At 40.7% G+C, this 24,155-nt stretch overlaps 3 protein-coding genes across 3 annotated transcripts; 2 read left to right on the top strand and 1 right to left on the bottom strand.

Moving 5' to 3' along the window:
* Positions 1–50: 50 nt before the first annotated feature.
* gpalpp1 (GPALPP motifs containing 1) lies at positions 51–3,048 on the bottom strand. Its single transcript, XM_069697816.1, has 7 exons — positions 2,845–3,048; positions 2,580–2,706; positions 2,414–2,500; positions 2,048–2,309; positions 1,641–1,805; positions 1,252–1,353; positions 51–1,135 (listed from the first exon to the last, which is right to left on the bottom strand). The coding sequence occupies exons 1-7, from the start codon at positions 2,918–2,920 to the stop codon at positions 917–919; spliced, it is 1,038 nt and encodes a 345-aa protein (XP_069553917.1). The 5' UTR covers positions 2,921–3,048; the 3' UTR covers positions 51–916.
* A 605-nt stretch (positions 3,049–3,653) lies between these two features.
* On the top strand, positions 3,654–13,680 carry ercc3 (excision repair cross-complementation group 3). Its single transcript, XM_069697815.1, has 15 exons — positions 3,654–3,819; positions 4,481–4,680; positions 4,809–5,045; positions 5,182–5,231; positions 5,326–5,461; positions 5,860–6,030; positions 6,281–6,485; positions 6,660–6,974; positions 7,126–7,310; positions 7,781–7,983; positions 8,087–8,183; positions 9,464–9,581; positions 9,711–9,829; positions 12,766–12,915; positions 13,055–13,680. Exons 1-15 carry the CDS (start codon positions 3,792–3,794, stop codon positions 13,190–13,192), a joined length of 2,352 nt encoding a protein of 783 aa, XP_069553916.1. The 5' UTR covers positions 3,654–3,791; the 3' UTR covers positions 13,193–13,680.
* A 1,431-nt stretch (positions 13,681–15,111) lies between these two features.
* On the top strand, positions 15,112–23,646 carry cyp27c1 (cytochrome P450, family 27, subfamily C, polypeptide 1). Its single transcript, XM_069697814.1, has 9 exons — positions 15,112–15,512; positions 16,345–16,535; positions 16,654–16,853; positions 17,166–17,375; positions 18,202–18,365; positions 20,603–20,769; positions 21,045–21,123; positions 21,319–21,522; positions 22,480–23,646. Exons 1-9 carry the CDS (start codon positions 15,222–15,224, stop codon positions 22,597–22,599), a joined length of 1,626 nt encoding a protein of 541 aa, XP_069553915.1. The 5' UTR covers positions 15,112–15,221; the 3' UTR covers positions 22,600–23,646.
* Positions 23,647–24,155: the final 509 nt, after the last annotated feature.

The following is a 24,155-nucleotide window of genomic DNA, read 5'->3' as shown; positions in this document are numbered from 1 at the left end:
TGACGAATCGCAAGCAGCTCATCCCTTAAAAGCCAAGTAACACGATTAAGGTTGTTAAAAAAAAGTTTAGTCAACAATGGACACATACAATGTAATAAATCAATCGCAGTTGTAAAACATGTACAATACAAAGGCTTTAAACTTTGAGGGACAATGGTTTGTGACAGTGATGTGGTATAGTGTGTAGAAAAGGTAAATATTCATTTTATTATTATAAACTAACATCCAAAATAGATGATGGGCCTAAGCAGGAATCAAAGTTTGAACTTTGACAGGCTTGTTAAATACTGGTCAAAATGCCTCACACAAAAAGGAAAATATCTTATTTTAGCATTATACTGCCTCCATTATCCTTGATGATGACAACAACACAACAATAATAATAATAATAATAATAATAATAATAACCGATTGGTTTTCCCACTATGATCCTGAATTATTTTGGCATAGCAAGTGAAAATGACTTTTGATGTGACTAATGAAACAGGATGGATAGCAACTGAACAAAATTCAACTGGTGTTAAGCCCCTGATCTGGTTGGTATCTGTGGAAACATTGGCAAAAGATAACCTGTTATACTGTATATCAATGTAGGAAAATATTTGATGTTTTAATTAATTTTTTTTTTCATATCATTAGCCCTAATAAAGTGTCTCTTGGAAAACATGCAAGCTCTAGTGGCCACTGTTTCATAACAGCTTGAATGAATTTGAAACACCAGCCACAGCATTGCATCCAGTCAGTGACGGGAATTCCCATAAATGGAGACGTCTGTCATGTCTTTACAGTCCAGTTTTCTTCACCTCATTAATGGTAAAAACATAGTTCATATTGTACAAATCTTGTGCGAAAAATTCCCCTAGTCACCCTGCAATTGTGCATTTTCAAATACATCTTTTTATATTTTGACAATGTGTTACAGGAACATTCGGTCCTTGCTGTGGGAGAAGCGCGTGTTCAGTTCCTGAGACTTCTTCAGCAGCCGCTGCTTCTGCGCTTCGTCAAAGCGATTCACCTGCAGGTCTGCGTCACGATCAAACGGCCTCCTCTCCACTGGCTGGTCAGCTTTCTCCTTTGATTTTTCCTTCATCTTCTTTGTGTGCAAATTTATCAGAGACTCGGCACGTTTGGACTCCTGATGACAGAGAGTGCGTACAGAAGTTTCAGCCCAAAGTTTAATGTGAACACCTGTAAAATGTGTTAGTAAAGGGAACATTTAGGGAAACGAGAACGTTGGGTAAAACCACTTACATTATATTTGGACACTTTCTCGGCCATTTCCAAGTCCTTCTGGGACATTTGTGGGGCATCGTCTTCCTCTGGCTGACCCGTCTCCTTTTTCTCCAGGCGTTCCTTTTGGTAGAGAACAAACCACGAGATGTTTAATAAGAATGACCGGTAAAAGATATAAATGGGAGTTATTTTTCATGAAGTAGATGGAGGCTGTGGCTCAGTGGGTTGCACACTAATCGTAAGGTTGGTGGTTAGATCCCCAGCTCCTCCTGTCCACATGCCTAAGTGTCCTTGAGCAAGACACTGAACCCTAAATTGCTCCCGATGGTGTACCATCGGTGTGTTGTAAGTCGCTTTGGATGAAAGCGTCAGCTAAATGAAATGTAATAATAATGTAATAAAAGTACCCTGTGCTTGCGCTCCCTGTCTGCTGGTGTGTCCGTCCAAATGGAGCGATCCTTTTTCTCTGGACCCGACTTCTTCTTGAAAGTTCGAGCCCCCAGGCCAATGTGCTGCAGCTCTGGTGGGAGCTCTGTCATCCACGTTTCTCGGCTCAGCACCTCAGGAGCCTCCTGGTTACACAAATTAAGACATAGGAGCAAATTCAGAGGAAGGAAACTTTAAAACATGTCAAAAAAGAAAAAGGAAGAACAGTACAGTACACACTTAACGCCTGGGATCATTCAAAAATATTGTTGTTTCTATGCTTCTTTTTTTTTTCCTTTTGGGAGATCCGTCTGTAAGCATTTAACTGAAGAGTATGTACAGTGCACACAATGCATATGTAACAAAACAAAAAAAAATGAGGCCTCACATCTCCCGTCAGCTTTTCTTTCATCCGTTGTGCCCTGCGCTCAAAGTCTGGAGCTACAGAGTCTTCAATAGGCCCTTTGGACGGCATGGGTCCGATCACATCCTCATCCTCGCTGCTGGAGGGCTCGGCCTGGTAGCCAGGGGGCAGCGCGGGCCCTGGAAAATCCTCTCCATCTTCACCACCATCATCATCATCATCATCATCGTTTTCATAGGCTGCTCGGCGAAACCCAGGGGGCAGAGCCGGCCCCAGCACAGGTGGCCTGAAGGACACACCATGAAGTTACAGCTTCCGTAATGAACTACCAAGCCACACTAATTATTTCCACCTCCTTAATAATTCCCTGGAAAACATGAATCCGCTTACCTCTCTGGAGAGCTCTGTTGTTTTTTAAATCCAGGTGGCAGCGCTGGTCCAAAGAAACCATCATCATCCTCATCGTCTCTATTCAACCTGCTCAAAAGACACGTGTTACGGTTTTGTTGATTGAATAATGTAATATATTTAACGTAGAGTCCACCGGTGTACCCACTCTGCGGGTCTCTCCCCAGGTGTGTGTCCTGTCTTGGCTCTTTTGACCGCCACCTCCTGTTCACTCTCATCCGAGGAGCTCGACGGTTCTCCTCGTTTATAACCGGGAGGCAAAGCAGGGCCAGCGACTACAGTTAAACGAGATTTAAAAAAAACAAACAAACAAAAAACAACTATTGACTGCAATGCAAAAAAAAAAACACCGTGATACAAATATAATTGATGTAATCGGGTAGTTGAGAGTCTCTCGAGAAAGACATACTTACATCCTTGTTCACTATCGTCGTCGTCAGAGCTCTCGTTTCTGTACATCGGCGGTCCAATTACTTTATCAGATGACATATTTGATATCTGATAATTAGGCAATTACGCAGTTTCAGTAGGTAAAAAAAAAAAAAAAAAGAAGAAGAAAGCTGTCCCAAAAACTAGACGAACCTCGAAGGACTAATTTAACCTTTCACCCAGGAAGTAAACAGTATCGCTTCAGTATCAAGCTGGCTTAGTTAGACAACCAGCAGTAAATGATCGTGCTCCACAAATAAAAGCACAATAAATTGTACGGGATTTTTGGATTCGTTATTGCATATTCTCTTGTTATGCATTATTTGTATTCAAAAAATGCCAATCTAGAATTATTTACGTTTACTTAAAACAGTTTTTATTCAAATTTTGTTTAGCCAGTAAACCTATTATTATTTAATTTGGTTGCAATCAAAATACAACAGGACAGTGCATTCTCGCAAGAATTCACAAATCAGTTTACGTGTTTTGAGGAATGTGTCTATTCTTGTATGCGTAATACAGCCCTTTTTGTCACTGCACTAAAACCAGAATAAAACAAATAACTTTGGTCTTTTATTAATTATTTATCATAATTATATTCTGTGGAAAAACATAGAAGTTGGAATTTCCCCCATTTCAACTCAGACCCCCCTCTCCCCTTCCCTCCCTTCAAATGCCACCAAATTTGTTTGAAACGAGCTTTCTCCAATAAATCGTCTTCAAGCAGTGTTTTATTTTGAAAGTCAAAACCGGAAGTGCGTGTATGTTATCTGACTTAACGCCTGCATGTTCCTGTGACCGGTATTATGTCGCAGTGTGCGCCACAGCAGGCGGTCAAGTCCATCTTTGTTGACTTTCAGGGATACGTGTGGCTGTTACGAAGACATATGTGACGTGTTTTGAGATATTACCCATTTAAAAAGTTGTTATAATGGGTAAAAAGGATAAAGGAGATCGGGGTAAGATGGTAATGTTACGTTTTAAGCGACCACGTCAGCTATAAGCTATGGCTAACTCAGTGGCAAGATGACAACATATCAGTGCTGCGTGTTTCTGAACATCCTGTAGTTTTGTTCTGGGTGTCTTTGAATATCTCCATTTATTATGAAGTATTTTAGGAAAGGGTGATAGTTCTTGTAAAATGGTCGTAGCTTAAATACTTATCATATGCTAACACATTGTGTGTCTGGCCACACTTTTTTTTTTTGTATTGCTATTACAACTGTAGAAATGTCACATGAGAGTCACACAATGCAGGACAGTGTGGTTGTGTGAGGAGATTTAAACACGGGCTAAAATGGCAAAATAAGTCCCATAAAACACACCGTTTCTTCCAGTTCATAAACGCACTGGACATGCAGCTTTGTGCTATATCCAAATCCCCAATTAATAACAAAAAGACTGCATAGTAATAAATCAGAACAACCTGTAGTAAAGGGAGATATTTCGTCTACTAAAATCCTGTGATCCTTGGTTTTTAAAAAGAGTCATTGAGTACATGTTGCCAGAATGGTTTCAAATTCTTAAACAAGAGAATTTACAAAGATATATACGTTGTCATCTTTTCCTTCCCTGTTACTGAAAATGTTCTCCAACTCGCGTGTGTCTGTCGGACTATAGAGAAGAAGTCTAAAAAGCGTTTCTATGAGGAGGAAGATGATGAAGAAGAGGTGGCGGGCAGCGGGTCCCAGGAGGCGATACCTGCTGCTGCAGGAAAACAGGTGGATGAGTCCAGTACGAAGCTGGACGAGTATGGAGCCAAAGACTACCGAGGTCAGATGACGCTGAAGAACGATCATTCCTCACGCCCGCTCTGGGTGGTAAGATGTGCCTGCATTGATGGATTTCCTCACTTGAGACCGTTTGCTAATTCACAACCTAAAGTCCAGTTTTTACACAATATGTGCCCAAAAGATGGACAAATCTTTTGTGTTTATTTCTGCTGAAGGCTCCAGATGGTCACATCTTCCTGGAGGCCTTCTCGCCAGTGTACAAGTACGCCCAGGATTTCTTGGTGGCCATCGCAGAGCCAGTGTGCAGGCCTAACCACGTCCACGAGTACAAGCTAACTGCCTATTCCCTGTACGCCGCCGTCAGTGTGGGGCTACAGACATCTGATATCGTGGAGTACCTGCAGAAACTCAGCAAGACAACTGTACCTGATGGAATCGTGCAGTTCATTCAGGTCTGATTTGGAGAGTATCCGGTGTTTAAGGAAAGAGGAGGGAGCGATACGATTATTGAAACTTTTTCCAAATGTATTGCTTTTTAATGTGGCATGCAAGTTTCAGTTGTGAAACCGCTGCTTCTCTTTCACTCAGCTCTGCACAGTGAGCTACGGCAAAGTCAAGCTTGTGCTCAAGCACAACAGGTGAAGTCATTTCAAAAAACATTCTTTGTGTCTTTGCATCAGTGATCATTGCTTCAGCGTCAGCTTTTAAACTGTGCTTCCTGTGCTCCCTCAGGTATTTTGTTGAGAGTGCATTCCCTGATGTGATCCAGCGCCTCCTGCAGGACACTGTGATCCGTGAGTGTCGTCTCCGTACTGCAGATGGAGCAGATACTGAGCTTATTACTGAAGTCATCCACAGCAAGTCAGCGGTATGTCAACCAACATCTTCTTTTTCTACTTGCACACATAACATGTGAAATAATACTTTTATTTTTTTTATTGTTTTAATTATCCGTTGAATGCACACAAAATGTATTTACTACCCTGAGTAGGCTAAATTCAGCTCAGTGCAAAAGACTTTATTCTTTCAACCAGAAGGTATCTAAAATCTTCATTGTGCAGCATTGTGTATGTTAAAAGTTTGACATCAGAAGGCTGTTTTTTTAATTAATCTCCTGAAAGTTTCATTAAATTGTTGGCTTGATCCACTAATGTTTAGAAACACTTAATATCATAATGTAGCATTGCACTAATCTGGAGAATGATTTGCTGTCCTTGCAAAGATGTGGACAGCTAGATGACCAACAGATCTTCCTTTTTCTTACAGATCTCCAGGTCAGTTCAGGAAAAAGAAGGTACCTCCAACTCACAGCAGCCCAGCGACGGACAAACGTCCACGCAGCAGGTCCCCGAGGACATCTTCAGCTACTATGAGCAGATGGACAAAGAAGAAGAGGAGGAGGAGGAGACTCAGACTGTGTCCTTTGAAATTCGTCAGGTGTGAACCTGTCGTCCCCCCCCCCCCGCTGAATCACTACTACCTACTTAAAATGATTGCTGGACATTTTTAAAGCTTTAAATTAATTTTCTGTCATGATTAAGATTTTTGTAGCAGAAACTGAATTCAGCTTCGCTAGAAAAATAACAGGTTGTGTTTTGTCACTTTATTTCAAGTTAAGTACCATAATGAAAAATAAAAAAATTTTGCACTGTACTCTGAACTTGTTTTCTTCTCTAATCTGGTGCAGGAGATGATTGAAGAGCTGCAGAAGCGTTGCATACAGCTGGAGTACCCCCTCCTAGCAGAGTACGACTTTCGCAATGACACAGTCAACCCAGACATCAACATAGACCTGAAGCCCACTGCTGTGTTGAGGCCCTACCAGGAAAAGAGTCTGCGCAAGATGTTTGGAAATGGACGTGCTCGCTCCGGGGTCATCGTGCTGCCCTGCGGTGAGGTAGCTGGTTCACTGTCAATGAAAAAAAGGCATTGAGTGAGAAAACAGAAAGCATTTCATTGCAATAGGATCCTATCTTGAAATACCAAAACGTGTAGAACGGAAATTTGAAACGTTAATAATATATTATCTAAAATGTTAAAACAAATCATTTGCTTTTACTTTCCAGGAGCGGGAAAATCTCTGGTGGGTGTGACAGCTGCGTGCACGGTGCGTAAACGCTGCCTGGTGTTGGGTAACTCCTCCGTGTCAGTGGAGCAGTGGAAGTCCCAGTTTAAGATGTGGTCCACTATTGACGACTCTCAGATCTGCCGCTTCACCTCCGATGCAAAGGACAAGCCGATCGGCTGCTCAGTGGCCATCAGCACCTACTCTATGCTGGGTCACACCACCAAGCGCTCCTGGGAAGCTGAGAGGGTCATGGAGTGGATGCGGAGCCAAGAGTGGGGTTTGATCATCCTGGATGAGGTGCACACTATCCCTGGTGAGCTCTTACAATACATCAGTTTCGCTTCCAATGTAAACGTGTCATGCCAAGGATATTTTGAATTATCCTTTTTGGGACAATGAGATATAGACACACGAGATAAGATTCATCTACATCCTAACATAATAATTCTGTGCTGTCTCTGTAGCGAGGATGTTTCGTCGTGTTCTCACCATTGTCCAGGCCCACTGCAAAATGGGCCTCACAGCCACACTGGTCAGGGAGGATGACAAGATCGTGGACCTCAACTTCCTAATTGGGCCGAAGCTGTTTGAGGCCAACTGGATGGAATTACAAAACAATGGTTATATTGCCAAAGTCCAGTGTGCAGAGGTGAGTCTTGAATTTCACAAAATCAGAACAGCTAATATCACAACATTTTCAAACATGTAAACAGCTTTGATTGGGAGCTTGTTTCTGTGCAGACGCCATTTAATGTGATGCAAGTCAGAGTTGTGTCAGTCCACGTGACGATCGTTGATCATTGAGTAACCTCGGCTGGGGTCTCATGTATGAGAGTTAAACCCAGAGATGCAGCCAATAAAGTGATTTCTTTATTATATAAACCTTAATATCATATGACTCAGACAAATTTTTAACAAGGCTCTTGGTTGTAGATGCAGTGAAGTTTTAACTGTTATATTTATATCAGTGACCTGAAAGTTGATCTTTGCTTATCGAAAGTCAACAGTGAGGAGTTGTTATTATAATACGTCTTGATTATTATCGTTAATATGGCAGGTGGCTGCATTACCCATTGAGCATAAATTAATCCAAGCAATGTCTCCATGTGTGTTTATCAGGTGTGGTGTCCGATGTCTCCAGAGTTTTACAGAGAGTATGTGGCCATTAAGACAAAGAAACGCATCCTGTTTTATACAATGAACCCCAATAAGTTCAGAGCGTGCCAGTTTCTCATTCGCTTCCACGAGCGGCGCAACGACAAAATCATTGTCTTTGCTGACAACGTGTTTGCCTTGAAGGAATACGCCATTCGCCTCAACAAGTGAGTTATTAAATTTAAATGTTCCATATAAACTGCCTATTCAGATATTATTATTTTTTAATGTTTTTAACGCTGTTCTTTAATTTTTTTTTTCCCTCTCGAGGCCGTACATCTACGGTCCGACCTCTCAGGGGGAGCGAATGCAGATTTTACAGAACTTCAAACACAACCCCAAGATCAACACCATTTTCATCTCCAAGGTAAACCAATCGTTCTCTTGTGGATTCAGTGCATGTAATATGTGGTATACTCACCATTCAGCCACCATGCACCCTGTGGTCACCAGTAGGAGGCACACCGCTGTTTCTAGACAACTAACTGATGAAGTGTCTCTAGTTTGCTCTCGTTCTGCACTGCTAGTTGTGTGTTTTTTAGGACGTTAACAAGTGGATTACAATCAGATTGAAACAGTAATCCTATCCTGTTTTTAATACATTCTTGGCTTGAAACTTTTATTCAAAAGCATATTGTATAAACGAATTTGACTAAAATCGGTTTATTGGGAACAATGAGGAAATTAAAGAAGTAAGTTTTTCACTGTAATCACGTCTGCACATGCTGTGTCATTGATCCAAAAAGATTTTTGGATACCAAGATACACAAGAATAACTTTCATGGGACTAGATAACAGAATGACACGTTGCATGGAAGCTAAACCTGAAATGAACTGGTTATGTACCAGCTGTGGTGAAAGTTTCCTCCATGATTAAGCCGATAAATTTAAGTTGAAAATACATTTCTTAACAATAAAGCATCAACAAGACTTTTTTTCTCCATCGCATCCCAGAGGTGATGAAGGGAGAGATTTTGGATCATTCTCCTTAAAGATACACTTTAATTTCTTTAAGTTTACATCCAAGAGATTTTTGCTCCTGTTTCTTGTCTGTTCTGTTTATTTTACTCGCAATCGTTTATCAATCCTTCTGCCCTCAGTCGCTATAGTACTTGAGTTTTTGACTTATTGACAATATGCCCAATTAACTGGTGGGTGACAGACTGAGTTTTTCTCTGGTATCATGAATATAGCAACCTTCCTTGTGTAAACAAACAACAACTGACCGTTTTCTCAGAGCTCACTTCTTTGTTTTTTGCCATTTTCACAGTTGCCTTTGAAATAATCAGTTCCAAGTTAATTAATGGTAGATGTATAAAGTTATTTGCACTTCAGTTCACAGTCAGTGCCCATAGTCTAGTAGTGGGAGGACCAACCAAACGTGTAGTTCATCACCTTAATGATGGACACGTTTTTTTTTTTTTTACTAAGTTTAACATTCAGGACATTTAGAGGAGCGTGTTCGTGCTTTCTGAAGTGACAACCTGATTTATTTATTTCAGGCAGGATATTTTTTAAACTGCTAAAGGTGTTGACCTTGCCAAAGTGTGGGGAAAAAAAATCACACACAGTTTGATAAAACTGTAAATACATACGGGTACAGTGAAATGGTGGTAAATCTGTGTGTCTCTTTGAATGTGTGAACAGGTTGGAGACACTTCTTTTGACTTGCCGGAAGCCAACGTGTTGATCCAGATCTCATCCCACGGTGGATCACGCCGACAGGAGGCGCAGAGGCTCGGCAGAGTCTTAAGAGCCAAGAAAGGTTCGTCTGTTTGCAGCAACAAAACACTTGGTCATTAGCTCACGTGTGACACATGCCAACCTAATTGTCTTGTTCACCACCATCTGTGAACTAAAGCCATTTTTGTCACTCCATTGTCTGCCTATTTAGGAATGGTAGCAGAGGAGTACAATGCATACTTCTATTCCCTGGTATCCCAGGACACTCAGGAGATGGCCTACTCCACCAAGAGGCAGCGGTTCCTGGTGGACCAGGGATACAGCTTTAAAGTGAGCTCACCCCTGCACCATTTCATCATCGTAACACAGTCTCACATTATTTTTCTCTCCTCACATAATTGAATCGAATATTTTCACCCTGTTATTGTATTGTACATTTCCTTCATTGACCTTACAGCCCGTACCGATATAAGTTTGCTCTCACAGTTTCACAGGGTTCCCACGGCTCAGGGAATTTCAGGGAATATCGGGGGATTTTAAAAACTCTTTTCCAGACAGGGAAAGTCAGGGAATTTTATATTTCTTTGGGCCAAGCCATAGAATATATCAGGGAAATTTGTTTGCATGTAATATTTTCAATATGTGTAGCGATAATGTTAGTTAGCTAGTTATTGTCAATGAGTATGTTTGGTAGCATTAGCGGTCACTGACAGAAATAAAAAAAATATGGCTTATTAGGCTGAGAGCTAAATACCGTTATTGTTAGATAAACGTACATGTGTTTTAATTTCTTTCAATATTGGCGGTTCTGTTCATTACAGGTCATGGAATTTGGTATTTGACTTAGTGGAAACTCTGCTTTCATTAATTTCACTTAAGCCTAGATCATGCTTGACGCACAATGTAAAGGGGCAATAGGTTCATTTCACTTAGACCCCGGTTTCCACCTGGCATCAACATGTGTCTGGATGAGATTGGATCACAAGTGGCCAGCTAAAAGTACAGGTGTGCACGTTCCCAGCTTGCATTGAGCTCTGATCTACTCAGACCACATTCGGAGAAGGTCTGAGGTGTTCTATTCACCCTTTGTTACATGCGTCCTCAGTTCGTCCTGGGCCACATTGAAAGAGTGCCTACTTCGCTTACAAACTCTTGATTAAACAATAAAAATAAATGCAGCTTGTGTTCATATCTGACCCGGTGCTCCCACGTGTTCCTGTTACGTTGAATTCAATCGTTCACATGAAGATTTCATTACATTTAATTTAGCTGATGCTTTTAGCCAAAGAGACTTACAATAAGTGCATTTCAACCATGAGGGTACAAAACCCAGAACAACAGGAATCAAGAAAATACAATTTCTTCAAGAAAGTCAAACTACAAAGTGCCATCAGTAAGTGTCATTTTAAGCTCTACTAAAGTTCTACTGTTCAACGTAAAGTCGGAAGAGGTGTGTTTTTAGTTTGCGGCGGAAGATGTACAGAGTTTCTGCTGTCCTGATGTCATTGGGGAGCTCATTCCACCATTTAGGAGCCAGGACAGCAAACAGTCGTGATTTTGTAGAGTGTTTAGCTCGCAGCGAGGGAGCAACAAGCTGAGCGGAGGGAGCGGGCTGGGATGTAAGGTTGGACCATGTCCTGGATGTAGACTGGACCCGATGTGTTCGCAGCACGGTACGCAAGTACCAATGTTTTGAAACGGATGCGGGCAGCTACTGGTAACCAGTGAAGGGAGCGGAGGAGGAGCGGAGTAGTGGGAGTGAATTTCGGGAGGTTAAAGACCAGTCGAGCTGCAGAGGTCGGATGGCACTAACAGGTAGACCTGCCAGAAGGGAGTTACAGTAGTCCAGACGTGAGATAACCAGAGCCTGGACCAGAACCCGCGCCGCCTTCTGAGTGAGAAGAGGACGTATTCTCCTGATGTTGTGCAGCGTGTATCTACAGGAACGCGTCGTTGCAGTGATGTTGGCAGAAAGAGAGAGTTGACTGTCGAGTGTCACGCCGAGGTTCCTAACAGTCAGGGTCGGGGATAACACAGAGTTGTCCAAGGTAGTAGTCAGGTCGAGGGTGGGAGAGTCTTTCCCCGGAAGGAAGAGCAGTTCGGTCTTGTTGAGGTTGATTTTCAGGTGGTGAGGAAATCCACTTAGAGATCACCTGCCTGCCGCATGCACTTGTATTTGTAGTTCACAGAAAAACAGTTGGCAATTACCAAAAAAAGAGAGATTAACTTTAAGGTCACGGATATTAAACAGATTTTTAGTGATTTAAAACATAAGCTGCCATGTGAGGCTTGTTGGTCCGCATCCAAGTCTGATCAGAATCATTGGGATGCTGACGGTTCAGGTTCCTGTGCGTATTGACTTTATATTTTCATGACATGTGTTCATCGATCACTTGCATATCGAGCAGCTAAGTGAGATCCACTCAAACATATTTTAAACTTTTTAGTTGTAATTTCTGCTTTCTAAAACCTTTTACAGTGTTCAGTTTGCTGCTGATTGTTTTCTCGAATAGGTCGCAGATCAAAACACATCAGCAGGCTGCACTGTATAGTGTGGAGAATAGGTTTATTTTAATTATTAGTGTTTTTACAAATGTGAATGAGGTTTTCTTACTTCAGGAACACAAACTGAATGTTCTGGTTTCACTTTGACTCTCCCTTTTATCAACTTTGAAAAGTTTAAAAAAACAAATTGGATTATCTGCTCTCAGTTTTTGTCCCAGACTAGTTTAATTTTGATGTAATAGATTTACAAGGGTATGGTTTCATCATATCCCGTCTGCTTGGTGGCAGGTGGTGTGTGACCCGGTCCAACATGCGTTGACACTGACATCTGAGAGGGATTCTGGCAACAGCCAATATAAGTTTACTTAATGAGACGAAACAAAAAAATTAACCACGGAAGAAATTGGTTTCACAAAAAGCATCCTTCACCTACAAAGAAACTTTACAGTTTATCAGAAAAGGCAGCCTATTTGGCTGTACACACACATCTCTACAGTTTTATTTGGGGGAATATGGTTCATGTCAGATGGCAAAGTGCCTGTAAAGTGTTACATAAAAACAAAAAAGTGCAACATTTCATACAAAAAAATTAAATACATTTCTTACTTGATGTCGACTAGCTTTTTGCCATGAAATGGTAAAAAAATTCTTACAAGTATTTATTGCAATTTTTTTCTGGACAAATCCTTAATCGTCCTTTGAGAAACCTCCCACTTGTTTCATTTACAAATGTAATTACTCGTGCTCCTCTTCCGTTATAGGTGATCACAAAGTTGGCAGGTATGGAGGAAGAGGACTTGATGTTCTCCAGCAGAGATGATCAGCAGCAGCTGCTTCAGAAGGTCCTGGCTGCTTCAGACCTGGATGCTGAGGAGGAGGTGGTGATCGGAGAGGGAGGCGTACGACTACAGGTGAGGGCTTTAGCCAAACTTTGACTCTGAATAAACATATATAGTTGTAGACAAAAGTTGGGGCTCCTGTTAACAAATTCCATATATTAAATATTACATTATTCCTCCGTTTTTTTTCTTCTTTTTGCTCCCTTATCAGGTGTCAAGGCGAACAGGCACCATGAGCTCCATGTCAGGTGCAGATGACACCGTCTACATGGAATATCAGAGCCGAAGCAACAAAGCGTTGGCAGCAAGCAAGAGCGTCCATCCACTGTTCAAACGCTTTAGAAAGTAGATCCACGGACTCTGACGCCTAAATACATACTGTGTCGTAACAGGGAAATAGGGTCGAAGGTGGAGGGCAACATCGGGTGTTGAGCAGCAGGCTTACACAGTCCATCCGGTCCGGTGAACACGGCAGTGAGTGGACAATTCCTGTCAAGTATTACAGCTTTTGACATTCACCAATGTCTGTACACAGAATGAGAGTGTACGGCTACTTAAATATCAAGTAGGGAAAGTTTTTAGGTAAATAAAGATCAGCTTTCATTCCTTTGGCAGTGTGACAAATAAGGTGTCTTATCTACTGTTACTGGTAACATTACTCAGAAACATAACAGCAAGCACGTAGTATGTTTGACATGATTACAGCTTTTTTGTAAATGTTGCTACGTTGGGCATCAATCTGTTCCTGAAAGCCCCATTGATGATCATTTTTACTGATATGTTTTGTTATAAAATGTCCTTCTGTAAAATGTTCCTAAATATATTTTGAAAATGAAATGGCTCTGGAATTTTCTTTTTCAAGTTTACATTTGGTTGAACATTTGAACTGGCAAAGTCACACACTGAGACATCACTGGCTGCAGGAGGCTAAAATCAAAGATTTGTATACAGTGTTAACAGAAACGAGATCAAATCAAAATGGAACAAGGTAACATTTAAAATTGGCTAGTAAAGAAAACGCATAAATAAAATCTTTCCTGGAAGTGTTTAATAATGACAGTAGTCACCTCTGACACATGACTGTCTTTCTTACTACACGAGTGGATTTGAAGTTGGCCAAATAAATGTTTGCTTTGTTCAAAAGATTTCTTTCCCTTTGAGACTTAAAGGAGGAAAAACCTTAAACTTTGTCTTGGGCATTGCATGATTAGGGATGGGGGTCTACATCATTTGCTGGTTGATGACTTTAACATTTTTCCTGAAAGATTTTGTCGAGCCTAGTGCCTCGTGCAAGCTGTAAAATGGCTGAGTGGGGGAAAACACGCACCTCTCGCTGGCCACGCTTTTCTGGAACACATGTGCATTCCATGGCTTAATCACTATTTTGTTTTCTCTGCAGACTTGAGGCTTATTGGCTTGGAAGGAAAGAAAAGTAAATCAATAGATTTAAATCCACGTGTATTTTGGGAAAAGAGGCCAGACAGGGTCACCAGAAGTATTTGTATCACACTAGAAAGCAATGATCCTGCTAAGATACACCCTTATAGTTAATGTATGGTGTGTGGGTCAGTTGTTCATCTGTCAGAAAAAAAGTAAAGGCAATCATACTCACAAACATAGTGACCACCTCAAAAAGTGAAGAAGATCAACACCAAAAGTTTATATCCACATGTGCACTGTCTAAGACAGATGTTTGCTGAAATGCCATGTACAAAAGGTTTAATTGTCTGTGAGGTTTAAAAGAATGTTACATAAAGAAATGTTATGCCTTTGCGAGCTCCAAATTTAAATAACTTTATGAAATCTGTCATCAGAGATAATACTAAACCTGTCAGGATTTTTTTTTAAGTATGTAAACTTTTAAACATTAATTCACTCGAGCACTTACATATGTTTAAACTGCTGATCTGTATTGCTGTGCTGGATACATGAGCTGTGGGTGGAAGTTCCCCCTCTTTTTAGACAGCAGTCAAAATAATGTGACTTGATTTGACGTCTATCACGCTTTTAATCCGGTGTTTTTTCGGTGGATGTCGGTTGCCTGCGTGCAAATAAGGTGATTGATAAACGTGATGTAACTGTAGGCACGTTGTACGGCTCGCGTCTTCCAATGAAAGAATGAGTCCATTAGTTACGTGAAGAAACGCCTACAACCTAATATAGAGTTATCCCGCCCTTCCTTTGAAGCGATCATCCAATCCTCTTCCGCGGAAGCTGCTCGAGGAACGATTTAAAAGGAGCTCATTGTTATCTAGGTCCATTACCGAACAGGGAGAGTTAGAAGTCAACAGTAGATGAGAACTCTGCACTTCTAAACTTTGCAAAACAGTCAGTCAGTCGTATTTTTGCTCGCTGATATACCGAAAAGTATCCTCATAATGTCAGTCCTGAACCATTTCTCGATAACATGCTGGAAGAACTTTCAAGGTGACCGGCTAAACAGACAGCTGTTTTACGCCTTACGCGCTTTACATAAATCAGCAGCCAGCGAGGCTTTGGGGATCGCTGCAACTGGAGAGGAGGCCGTGTCTGACAGACTGATCACAACGGTGGATCTCGGCGAAAAGACGAAATTCAAGACCCTGAAGGAGATGCCGGGACCCAACACCATGTCCAACTTGATCGAGTTCTTCTGGAGAGACGGGTTTGGCAGAATCCATGAAATCCAGGTCAGACAGATGTCCACATGTACCTTTTCTTTAGCTATATCTCCTTTTATTTCACATATGGAAGTATTTATTTGTGTCTCCATCAGTGGCTAAGAGCCCATGTATTCGCAGTCTCAGCCAAATATGCCACCTATGCGTAAAATGGCACAGATACTTGCGTAAAAGCCCATCTGGAGTTTAGTCGTTAGTCAACTAGTCAATAGTTTGAATTAAATGACACACAGAAATTGTATTTTTCATTAGGCTTCAAGATACAGCAAGATAATAGAGTTACAGAATACTTTGATTGCAGTTCTTTTATACTCGATGCTAAAGCTACTCAGTGCTCTTTTCTCCCAAACCCTAGTTGTTTAAGTAATAGATTTCCCAAATCACACATTTATCTTGTAAAAAAAAATACTCGTTTTATCATAGGATCATAGGATTGTTTTCTACTTTTATTAGAGGGTTTTTTGATTGAATATAGAAATTGGTGACAGAGAACAATTTTTTTTTAATTTAAAGAAACTCAGAAAACTCATGACTGAAGATGGGATAAAAAATCAATCATGGCACAGCAGCAGTCTTCAAGTCCAACTGTGTAAACAGCACCGTGTAATGTTCCAAATACTTGATCTAATTTGTAAAATTATATTCTCACTTCTACACCAATAACAAAACTCTCTCATTCAACACTGGTCTGCTGAAATGTGTTTCAGCAACATTATCATTTAGTCTGCATCAATCTGATCAACTTGAAGTTTCATAAACAAAATGAAATCTCCTTTCACGTCAAAATCAATCAAATTAAGAAATGTGTCTATTAATCAACTGTTGTCATACTGTTTTGTAGATGGAGCACAGGAAGAAGTATGGAAAAATTTTCAAGTCTCATTTTGGGCCCCAGCTGGTGGTCTCTGTTGCGGATCGTGACCTGGTGGCTCAGGTGCTGAGGGCCGAGGGCGTGGCCCCTCAGAGAGCGAACATGGAGTCCTGGAAGGAGTACAGAGACATGAGAGGCCGATCCACTGGCCTCATCTCAGCGTAAGTCCCCTTTAACCTTTTTATCTTCCTGAAATAATGACTTGGTCTGGGCTGTTTGGATGATCCCTTAAGTTGCCATGTGTTTAGATTTGAACAGCTAAATATTTATCTCTTCCAGTGAGGGAGACGATTGGCTGAAGATGCGCAGTGTGCTCAGACAGCTCATCATGCGTCCCCGTGATGTAGCAGTCTTCTCTGATGACGTCAACCAAGTGGTTGATGACCTGATCAAGCGAGTTGGTAGTCTGCGCACCCAGCAGTCTGATGGTTTAACTGTCCACAACGTGAATGACCTCTTCTTCAAATATGCAATGGAAGGTTGGTGACTATCCAACAGAAGTTTATTTTGAAGGAATTGACTGAAATTTGGGCAGGTTGGATTTGATAAAGATGATGAGGAATAAGAGAAGAATCTGCAAACCATGTTATTTACTTGTATTATATCTAGGTACTGAAATCTAAAGTGGCCACTCTGCTAAAGTTACAAACCACTGATAGACACCAGCGTTAAATTCCAAGGACACTTGTGTAAACAAACAAGTGATGGATAAAGAGTCCTTGTGGCAGCTTTCCAGCTGTACGAAAACAATTAGTGAAACTCCCGCTCCTTTTTGGCTTTTTTCTTTATAGGTGTGTCTGCCCTTTTGTACGAGTGCAGACTAGGATGTTTGGAGAATGAGGTTCCTCAGGAAACCCAGGACTACATCACCGCACTGAACCTCATGTTCAGCTCCTTCAAGACCACCATGTATGCCGGGGCGATCCCCAAGTGGCTCCGACCTGTCATCCCCAAACCGTGGGAGGAGTTCTGTCAATCCTGGGATGGCCTCTTCAGATTTAGTGAGTACTTTTACAGCTGTGAACACCTCAATACTTGTTACTGTAATATCCTTGAATGTTTAGTAAAATGTTTGCCTGCAGAAACAAGAGTACTCTCATATTAACAAGGGAATTCCATCGAATAAATTCTGCTCCCAAAAAGTCTCCAAGAGACGGATTAAAAAAAGAATGCTAAAGCAGTGGAAGCCCAGATTTGTTGACTTCTCTGCAGAAAGGCTCCAAAACAGAGGCTTTCTTATAGATTTTTATTCTCCAAGCCAAGGCAATCTTCATTTCGTTATCAGAAGATCATTTTCAGACTTGATCAAGCTTCTCTAAGAGCCACAAAAGACATTATAGAACAGTTTAAACAAATTTAGCATGAATGTGTGAAATTGGTGTAATATCCTTTAATATTTTGTTGATGTGACCAGATGGGCTTTAAATGAAACTGACTATAAATGAGCACTTTTTTTTTTTTACTTTACATGTTTTTCAGAATTGCCTTTTCTTAATTTGATGAGTTGATACCAGATCTTGTAAGAAGATCATTATAAAAAGTTTAAGCTGTTTAAACATGTTGGATACTGCTTTGAGTTGATTGTTGTTGTTTTTTTTAACTGTAAAGCTGAAACCAGCTGAAGTACTTGCAAAACCTTTTTTGTTTTGTTTTTGATACATTGCCTGACATCAATAGGAAGGAATGTCGATTTGCATGTAAATCTCCACTGCCGTCCCTCTCTTGCATAACCTGTTCTCTCTTCTCTTTCTTTTCCTTCACTGCCCTCCCTCCCTCCCACCACCCGTTTCCTTCACTCATCCTCCTTCTGTGTTTCTGTAATCCCAGGCCAAATTCACGTTGATAATAGGTTTGCAGAGATCAAGGCCCAGCTGCAGAGAGGGGAGGAGGTGAAGGGGGGACTGCTCACAAACATGCTTGTTACCAGAGAGATGAACATGGAGGAGATCTACGCTAACGTAACAGAGATGCTACTGGCCGGGGTCGACACGGTGTGTGTGTGTGTGTGTGTGTGTGTGTGTGTGTGTGTGTGTGTGTGTGTGTGTGTGTGTGTGTGTGCGCGCGCCTGTCTTTATTCAGAATAATGTGTCTCTGTCTGAGTCGTCAGGGTTGTGTTTCAAGGGTTGAGTTTCTGGCGCCATGGCTGTGCCAGCGTCGGGTCAGAGCAGTGAATTGGGGGGTTACACAGTGTCCCACTGACAAACTTGTTCTCACTCAGGTTTAGTTTCTTGTCATTTGTCTCAGTCTGTTAGATCTACACAGGGGGCCTTTTGTTTTTCTCTGCCAGACATCTGTGTTATGCGTTCATATGTTTCCACATCAGGAGTTAAAAGGAGAAGAACTGGCAAATAATTAAGCATGTGGGGTTAATGTCAGTGATGAGCCTTTTCTTTTTTTGGGGGAACTCGTTAACCTTTAATTGGCAGATTAAAGAAAACAGAAATAGAAAACTCTGGAAGAAAGCAGGCCGCATGGCAAACAACAAACGACAAACATCTTGGGTCAGACTATTACTTTTATCCAAGTACCTTTTCTTCCAAAAGGCAAAAATTGCAATCTTTCCAAAAGAAAAAATTTTACAGATTAGTCAGATTTCCACATTCTTTCCCAGTGCTCTGTTACGTGTGAATGTGTGTGTGCATTTGCATCTGTGTGCACATGTTTGTCATTATTGCCTAATTTGTTTAGGGTCCTGTCAGATTAATGAGAATTATGGGGGTAGAGGGTTTTGTGCTGACCTTGGGGCCACGGGATAAAAGGGTGTGTATGTTTTTGTTGAACTTGTTGAAGCGGCCACATCCAGGCAGGGGGTGGACTTAGTTGAGCCATTACCTGACCCCGTGCTAGATTTGCCTTTACTCAGCGCACACAAGAGCTGTCAAGACATGTTAGCTACAACCAGAGTTATAGCACAGTGTGGGCAGAGGTGGAGGTTGGGGTGGGGGCTTGGGGGTGGGGAGGGGAGTGAGAATAAAGAGTGAAGGAAAGGAGAGAGGGGGGAAAAAAAGAGCTGGGTGTGCTATGGATGTTAGGAAATGACACAAGAAGATGTCAGGAATGGAGGGGAGAGGCCTAGGCCTTTGAGAACTATGCTTGGATGAGCTTTTGTCATATGATTCCTCTCTGGCTGTGTCTGAGTCCTGCCAGCATCTGTGCCAGCTGGGGTTTGTTTGGGGAAGAGGAAGGTGGAGGACATGACAAAGAAAAGGATGGCAGGGCATGGACGAGCGTTGATAGTCTTTTGATCATTAGTTAGTCCACCAGGAGACACTGACCTCTGGGCTCCATTAAGTTTGATGTTTGCAGAAACAAGCCTGTCCCTCTGATATCGGTATATGTCTTGAGATACTGTAGTAGAAAAGTGAGGGGGCTAAATGGAAAGACAGATGATATAACAGGAAAAGAAAATGTGGGGTGGGGCAACAGGACAGACGGTATATTCAGTAGGAAATGATGACACACATTTTCATATCATTTGGTCATCTGCCCACCGCATTGAAATAAATGTCAGTGAAATGTGAGTCAGACAAAGGGACTTGAGAGAGGTGAGATAACTAACATGAGTTTTCAAAAAGGGAAGACAAGATGGAAAAATATCAAGATGTGTCTGATTAGAAAAGAAAAGAACAAGCAGTCTGGTGTGCATTAGCAGAGGCAGACCATTGAGGAGGGAGAGAGAAGCTGCTTGATTGGGCAATAACACAATGAAAATGTTAACAATAGAGTGAGGCAAGTGGTTTGTAAGGCCATTTCTGTACTCTGTACATTAATAAGGATAGTTTTCTCATAACATGTGACAAACTAAATACTGTAATACAAAGTGGCACGAGTGAGCGCACTTAATCAAGGTGCTTTGAGAGGTTCATTGGATGAGAAAGGCGAGTGATGTAAGATGAGGGATAGAGCTGAGAGTGCAGCTGGTGGATAAACCGAGTGTCTGCTCGGCATGTACAATTAGCTGCCTCTCCCTCAAAGCCTCTCATTGTTTTTCTCGACACAACTCTCATATCAGCTTGCATAGCAGTTATTGTAAAGTGTTTGAGACCATGGTGTATGGTGATATTTACACTTAAAATAAAACTGAATTGACTTGAATTGCAGAACATTAAAAAAAAAAAAAAAAAGGCAACATGTCCGCAGAGATTTAATTGCACTTTTGGCACAGTTACTGAATGACACTAGTAAAACAACAATACATTTAAAGAGCACACCCTTTTTTCTTTTCTAGACATCCTTCACTCTGTCTTGGGCCTGCTACATGTTAGCACGACACCCTCGCATACAGCAACAGATCTATAATGAAGTTACAAAGACTCTGGGACCAGGAGCAGTCGCCACAGCTGATGATGTCTCAAATCTCCCACTCATCAGAGGGCTGGTCAAAGAGACTCTCAGGTACCGACAGCAAGGATTTTTTTGTACTGGTCAGATTTAATTTTTTAATTTTAATTTTTTAATCTCTAGTCGTCAATGTCTCATATTTTCGGTGTTTATTAGACTTCAAAAATTAGAGCTTGCCTTCGTTCAGTATGTTCACTTGAATATCTTTAATTTGTCTTTTGCTGTGCACAGCTTTCACTAGTTGGGCTATCCTAGAATCAGACTTTGTGAAAAGATGAATGTATGGTCCTGTTGAATAGCAGTCTTTGTGTGTCCCACTCTGGGTGCAGGCTTTTTCCAGTTCTCCCAGGCAACGGACGGATTTCCCAGGATGACATGGTGGTCGGTGAATACTTCATCCCCAAAGGGGTGAGTCTTATGCAGGCACTTCTTGAGTGTGCATGTGCTGAGGAAAGTGTAGCCAAATACAACATGCAGTGGAACCAGATGCAACATGATCCTGCATTACTCTCATATCTCCCTGTTCCTCTGCATGTACAATAGCACAGCTGTTTTCATTGCACAACTGACATTTTTTTTTTTCTTATGCTCTCTGTTTGGTAGACTCAGTTGGCTCTGTGCCACTACTCCACATCTTTGGATGACGAGAACTTTGCTGATGCCTGTGACTTCCGACCGGATCGCTGGGTGCGGAAAGATCCCCAAGATCGCGTCGACAACTTTGGCTCGATTCCCTTTGGCTACGGCATCAGGAGCTGCATTGGCAGGAGAATAGCAGAGTTGGAAATGCATCTAGCTCTCACAAGGGTAAGGGGATCAAGCCACTCTTTTTTTTTTTTTTTTATAATTCAAAGTTTTATTTGTTTTCTTTGAGCATTGCACCAGATACATTTCAGGACTTAACATGGAACAAAAGAGAGCCATCCTTTAACATAAAATAAATTAAGACAAAACCATGGACTGGAAAAATTCACAATCAGTAATTAAAGTGTTTACATTTCATTGTAACTATAGTTTAACATGCAACCATTTAACCCATGTCTCTGCTGTTTCCCCACCTTTATCAAGTCTACCCAAAATGTGCTCGTATAAGGAAATGCTCATCATTTAATCAGTCCATGAGATGAATCTGCTCTTAGCTTACACACTCATGATTGAATGAAACAAGTTTTTATTTTTGTCATGACATTCATGTTCAGCACACATGGGCTTGACACAATTAATTTATACAAGCCAGATCCACAATGCTCCATTTTCAAACTATCAAAAGTAGAATAATAATTAAAAACCCTTCACATTTAAGACCTTTATTGTCTAAATCATGAACAAAACATGTACTCTCATATTGTATTATTTGTCAATATTTCCTTTTTTCAGGGTTTTGAGACAAAGTTATGATCCACAGCATTACAGTAAACATGTCTCCATTGTTATGAACTCTACACCGAAATAATACAGGATTTAGTCAAGATCTTGATGGTTAATTGAATCATTCAATATACAGTACAAAAAGAAAATGCAAGTATCAATCAGCCCCTCTTCAACTTCCTCAAACCCTCTGAAGGGTTTTTAAAAACAAAAAAAATGACTTGCTCTCCATTTCTCCCAAATCACAATGCTCTCACAATTCACGTATAGTTTTGAATTTATTAACCTCAATGGCCAGAGAAGGCACACCAGATGTTTGGCTTCTAGATGAGCACACTTCTGAATGTACTTTGTCACATTTGAACTGAGACATCTTTGTTTTTGCTCCTCATGCAGCTCATTCAAAAGTTCTACATTGGCGTGTCTCCTGTCACCGAGAATGTCAAGGCCAAAACCCACGGCCTGCTCTGCCCGGCTGCCCCCATCAACCTGCAGTTCATCGACAGGGAGAACTAGACACGGACTCCTCACCGTCAGGTCTACTGCATTTGAGGCTTCAAAAGTGCTGCTTCATCACTAGGCTTTTTAAATCCACTGCTTTTAGTACACTCTCCACTGTTATCACTCAGATACCAAATTGAGACTGAGGTTTTACTCAGGCAAGAAAAGTATCTCACTTATTACGAGGGCACACAAATACTGTACAAATAATGTGGGCTGTAAAATGGTTTTGTATGTATATTGCTTGAACTGAAACCAGTGCAGGTTTGTTAGACTGTTACTTTCTATCCATCCTATTCAAAATACTGAGCTGAAAATGAATTAATCTGTATACTCTAATCATATCTTGTATCAATGTGAATGCATGTGTGCATATATAAGGATGCAGGCACACACATAATACATAATCACGCTGTTTCCTCTGAGTTTGAGAAAGTAATTGATTTAAAAAAAAAAAAAAAAAAATTGTAGAGCAGCTGTGAATTTGCTCTGCCTTTTATAACAATCTTTATTCAATGATTGTCTGTGTTGCTAATCAATATATTTTAGCATGCTGCTTTTTTCTAGCAATTATTTTATTTAAATTAGGATGGAAGAAGAAAAATTATTCACTGAAGGTCATTGCATGATTAAAATACCCAGTTTTGTTGGTTAATGGCTTTTAGCTTTTTAAATTTGACGAATTTGATCATCATGTGAATGATCAAACATTATAAAGTAAAGGAATCAAAAGACAAAATATTGAACTATTGAAGATCTGGAACATGTTTGGATCAAAGAATGTGATTGGTATTTTTGGTTTATATGCTGTTGTTATGGAAGTGCTGTCTTGGCATGTCGGCTGCATTATTGTTTTTTTGAGGGGAAAAATGTACGTTATAGCGCTTGTTGTAAAGGAAAGAGACAAGTTGTTAAATTGTACCAGTTTTAAGGATCTTATTGTTTGGGGAAAAAGAATGGCAACACTTTTGTACGTTTTTGTATTTTATCTACATTTCAATTGCCTTTTGTCGTTCCAGTGAAACTGGGAAACAATAAAAACGATGTAATCACTACTTTAAACATCGTGTGTTGTTCTTTGAAAAAAATCTTTACATCCACAGTACTCCAGCAGTGTGTCAAAGCAACACTAATGACGTTGTCTAAAAAAAACCTGAACGATGAAAGAAACCATTAAAGAAAAAAAAATCTTTCCACTGTAGTTTTGAGTTACAAACCTGTGTGCACGAAGCAGATAGATTCAGTGATGCATTAATATAACCAGGGAATGCATGTTTTAAATGACTAAATATACTGTGCACCAAAGCATTACTGATTTAGTTTTTGAACATCTGCGTTTCTCTAACAATACCCGCTCATGTAACTAGCATGGCAATTTCAAAAACATTCAATGCAATACATCTAAATGATGTAGAGTTTAATATTCCAGTCAGTAGTCTGAAATAGACATAAACAGGGTTAGGACCTAAGGATATTATTCCTATTATCTAACTTTGAGCTGTTTAAATGTATATTTAACTTGAAGGGTCCAAAAAGAACTTTGTGCCAGTTTTTCTGCAGAAGACCGGGTT

The sequence above is a fragment of the Brachyistius frenatus genome, unplaced genomic scaffold (genome assembly GCF_029030835.1).
Source record: "Brachyistius frenatus isolate BFR_SWC_R1_liver_20210118 unplaced genomic scaffold, ASM2903083v1 Contig_24, whole genome shotgun sequence".
In the NCBI taxonomy this organism is placed as follows: Eukaryota; Metazoa; Chordata; class Actinopteri; family Embiotocidae; genus Brachyistius; species Brachyistius frenatus.
Note: the sequence above shows the minus strand (reverse complement) of the source record. Positions and strands in the feature narration are given on the sequence as shown.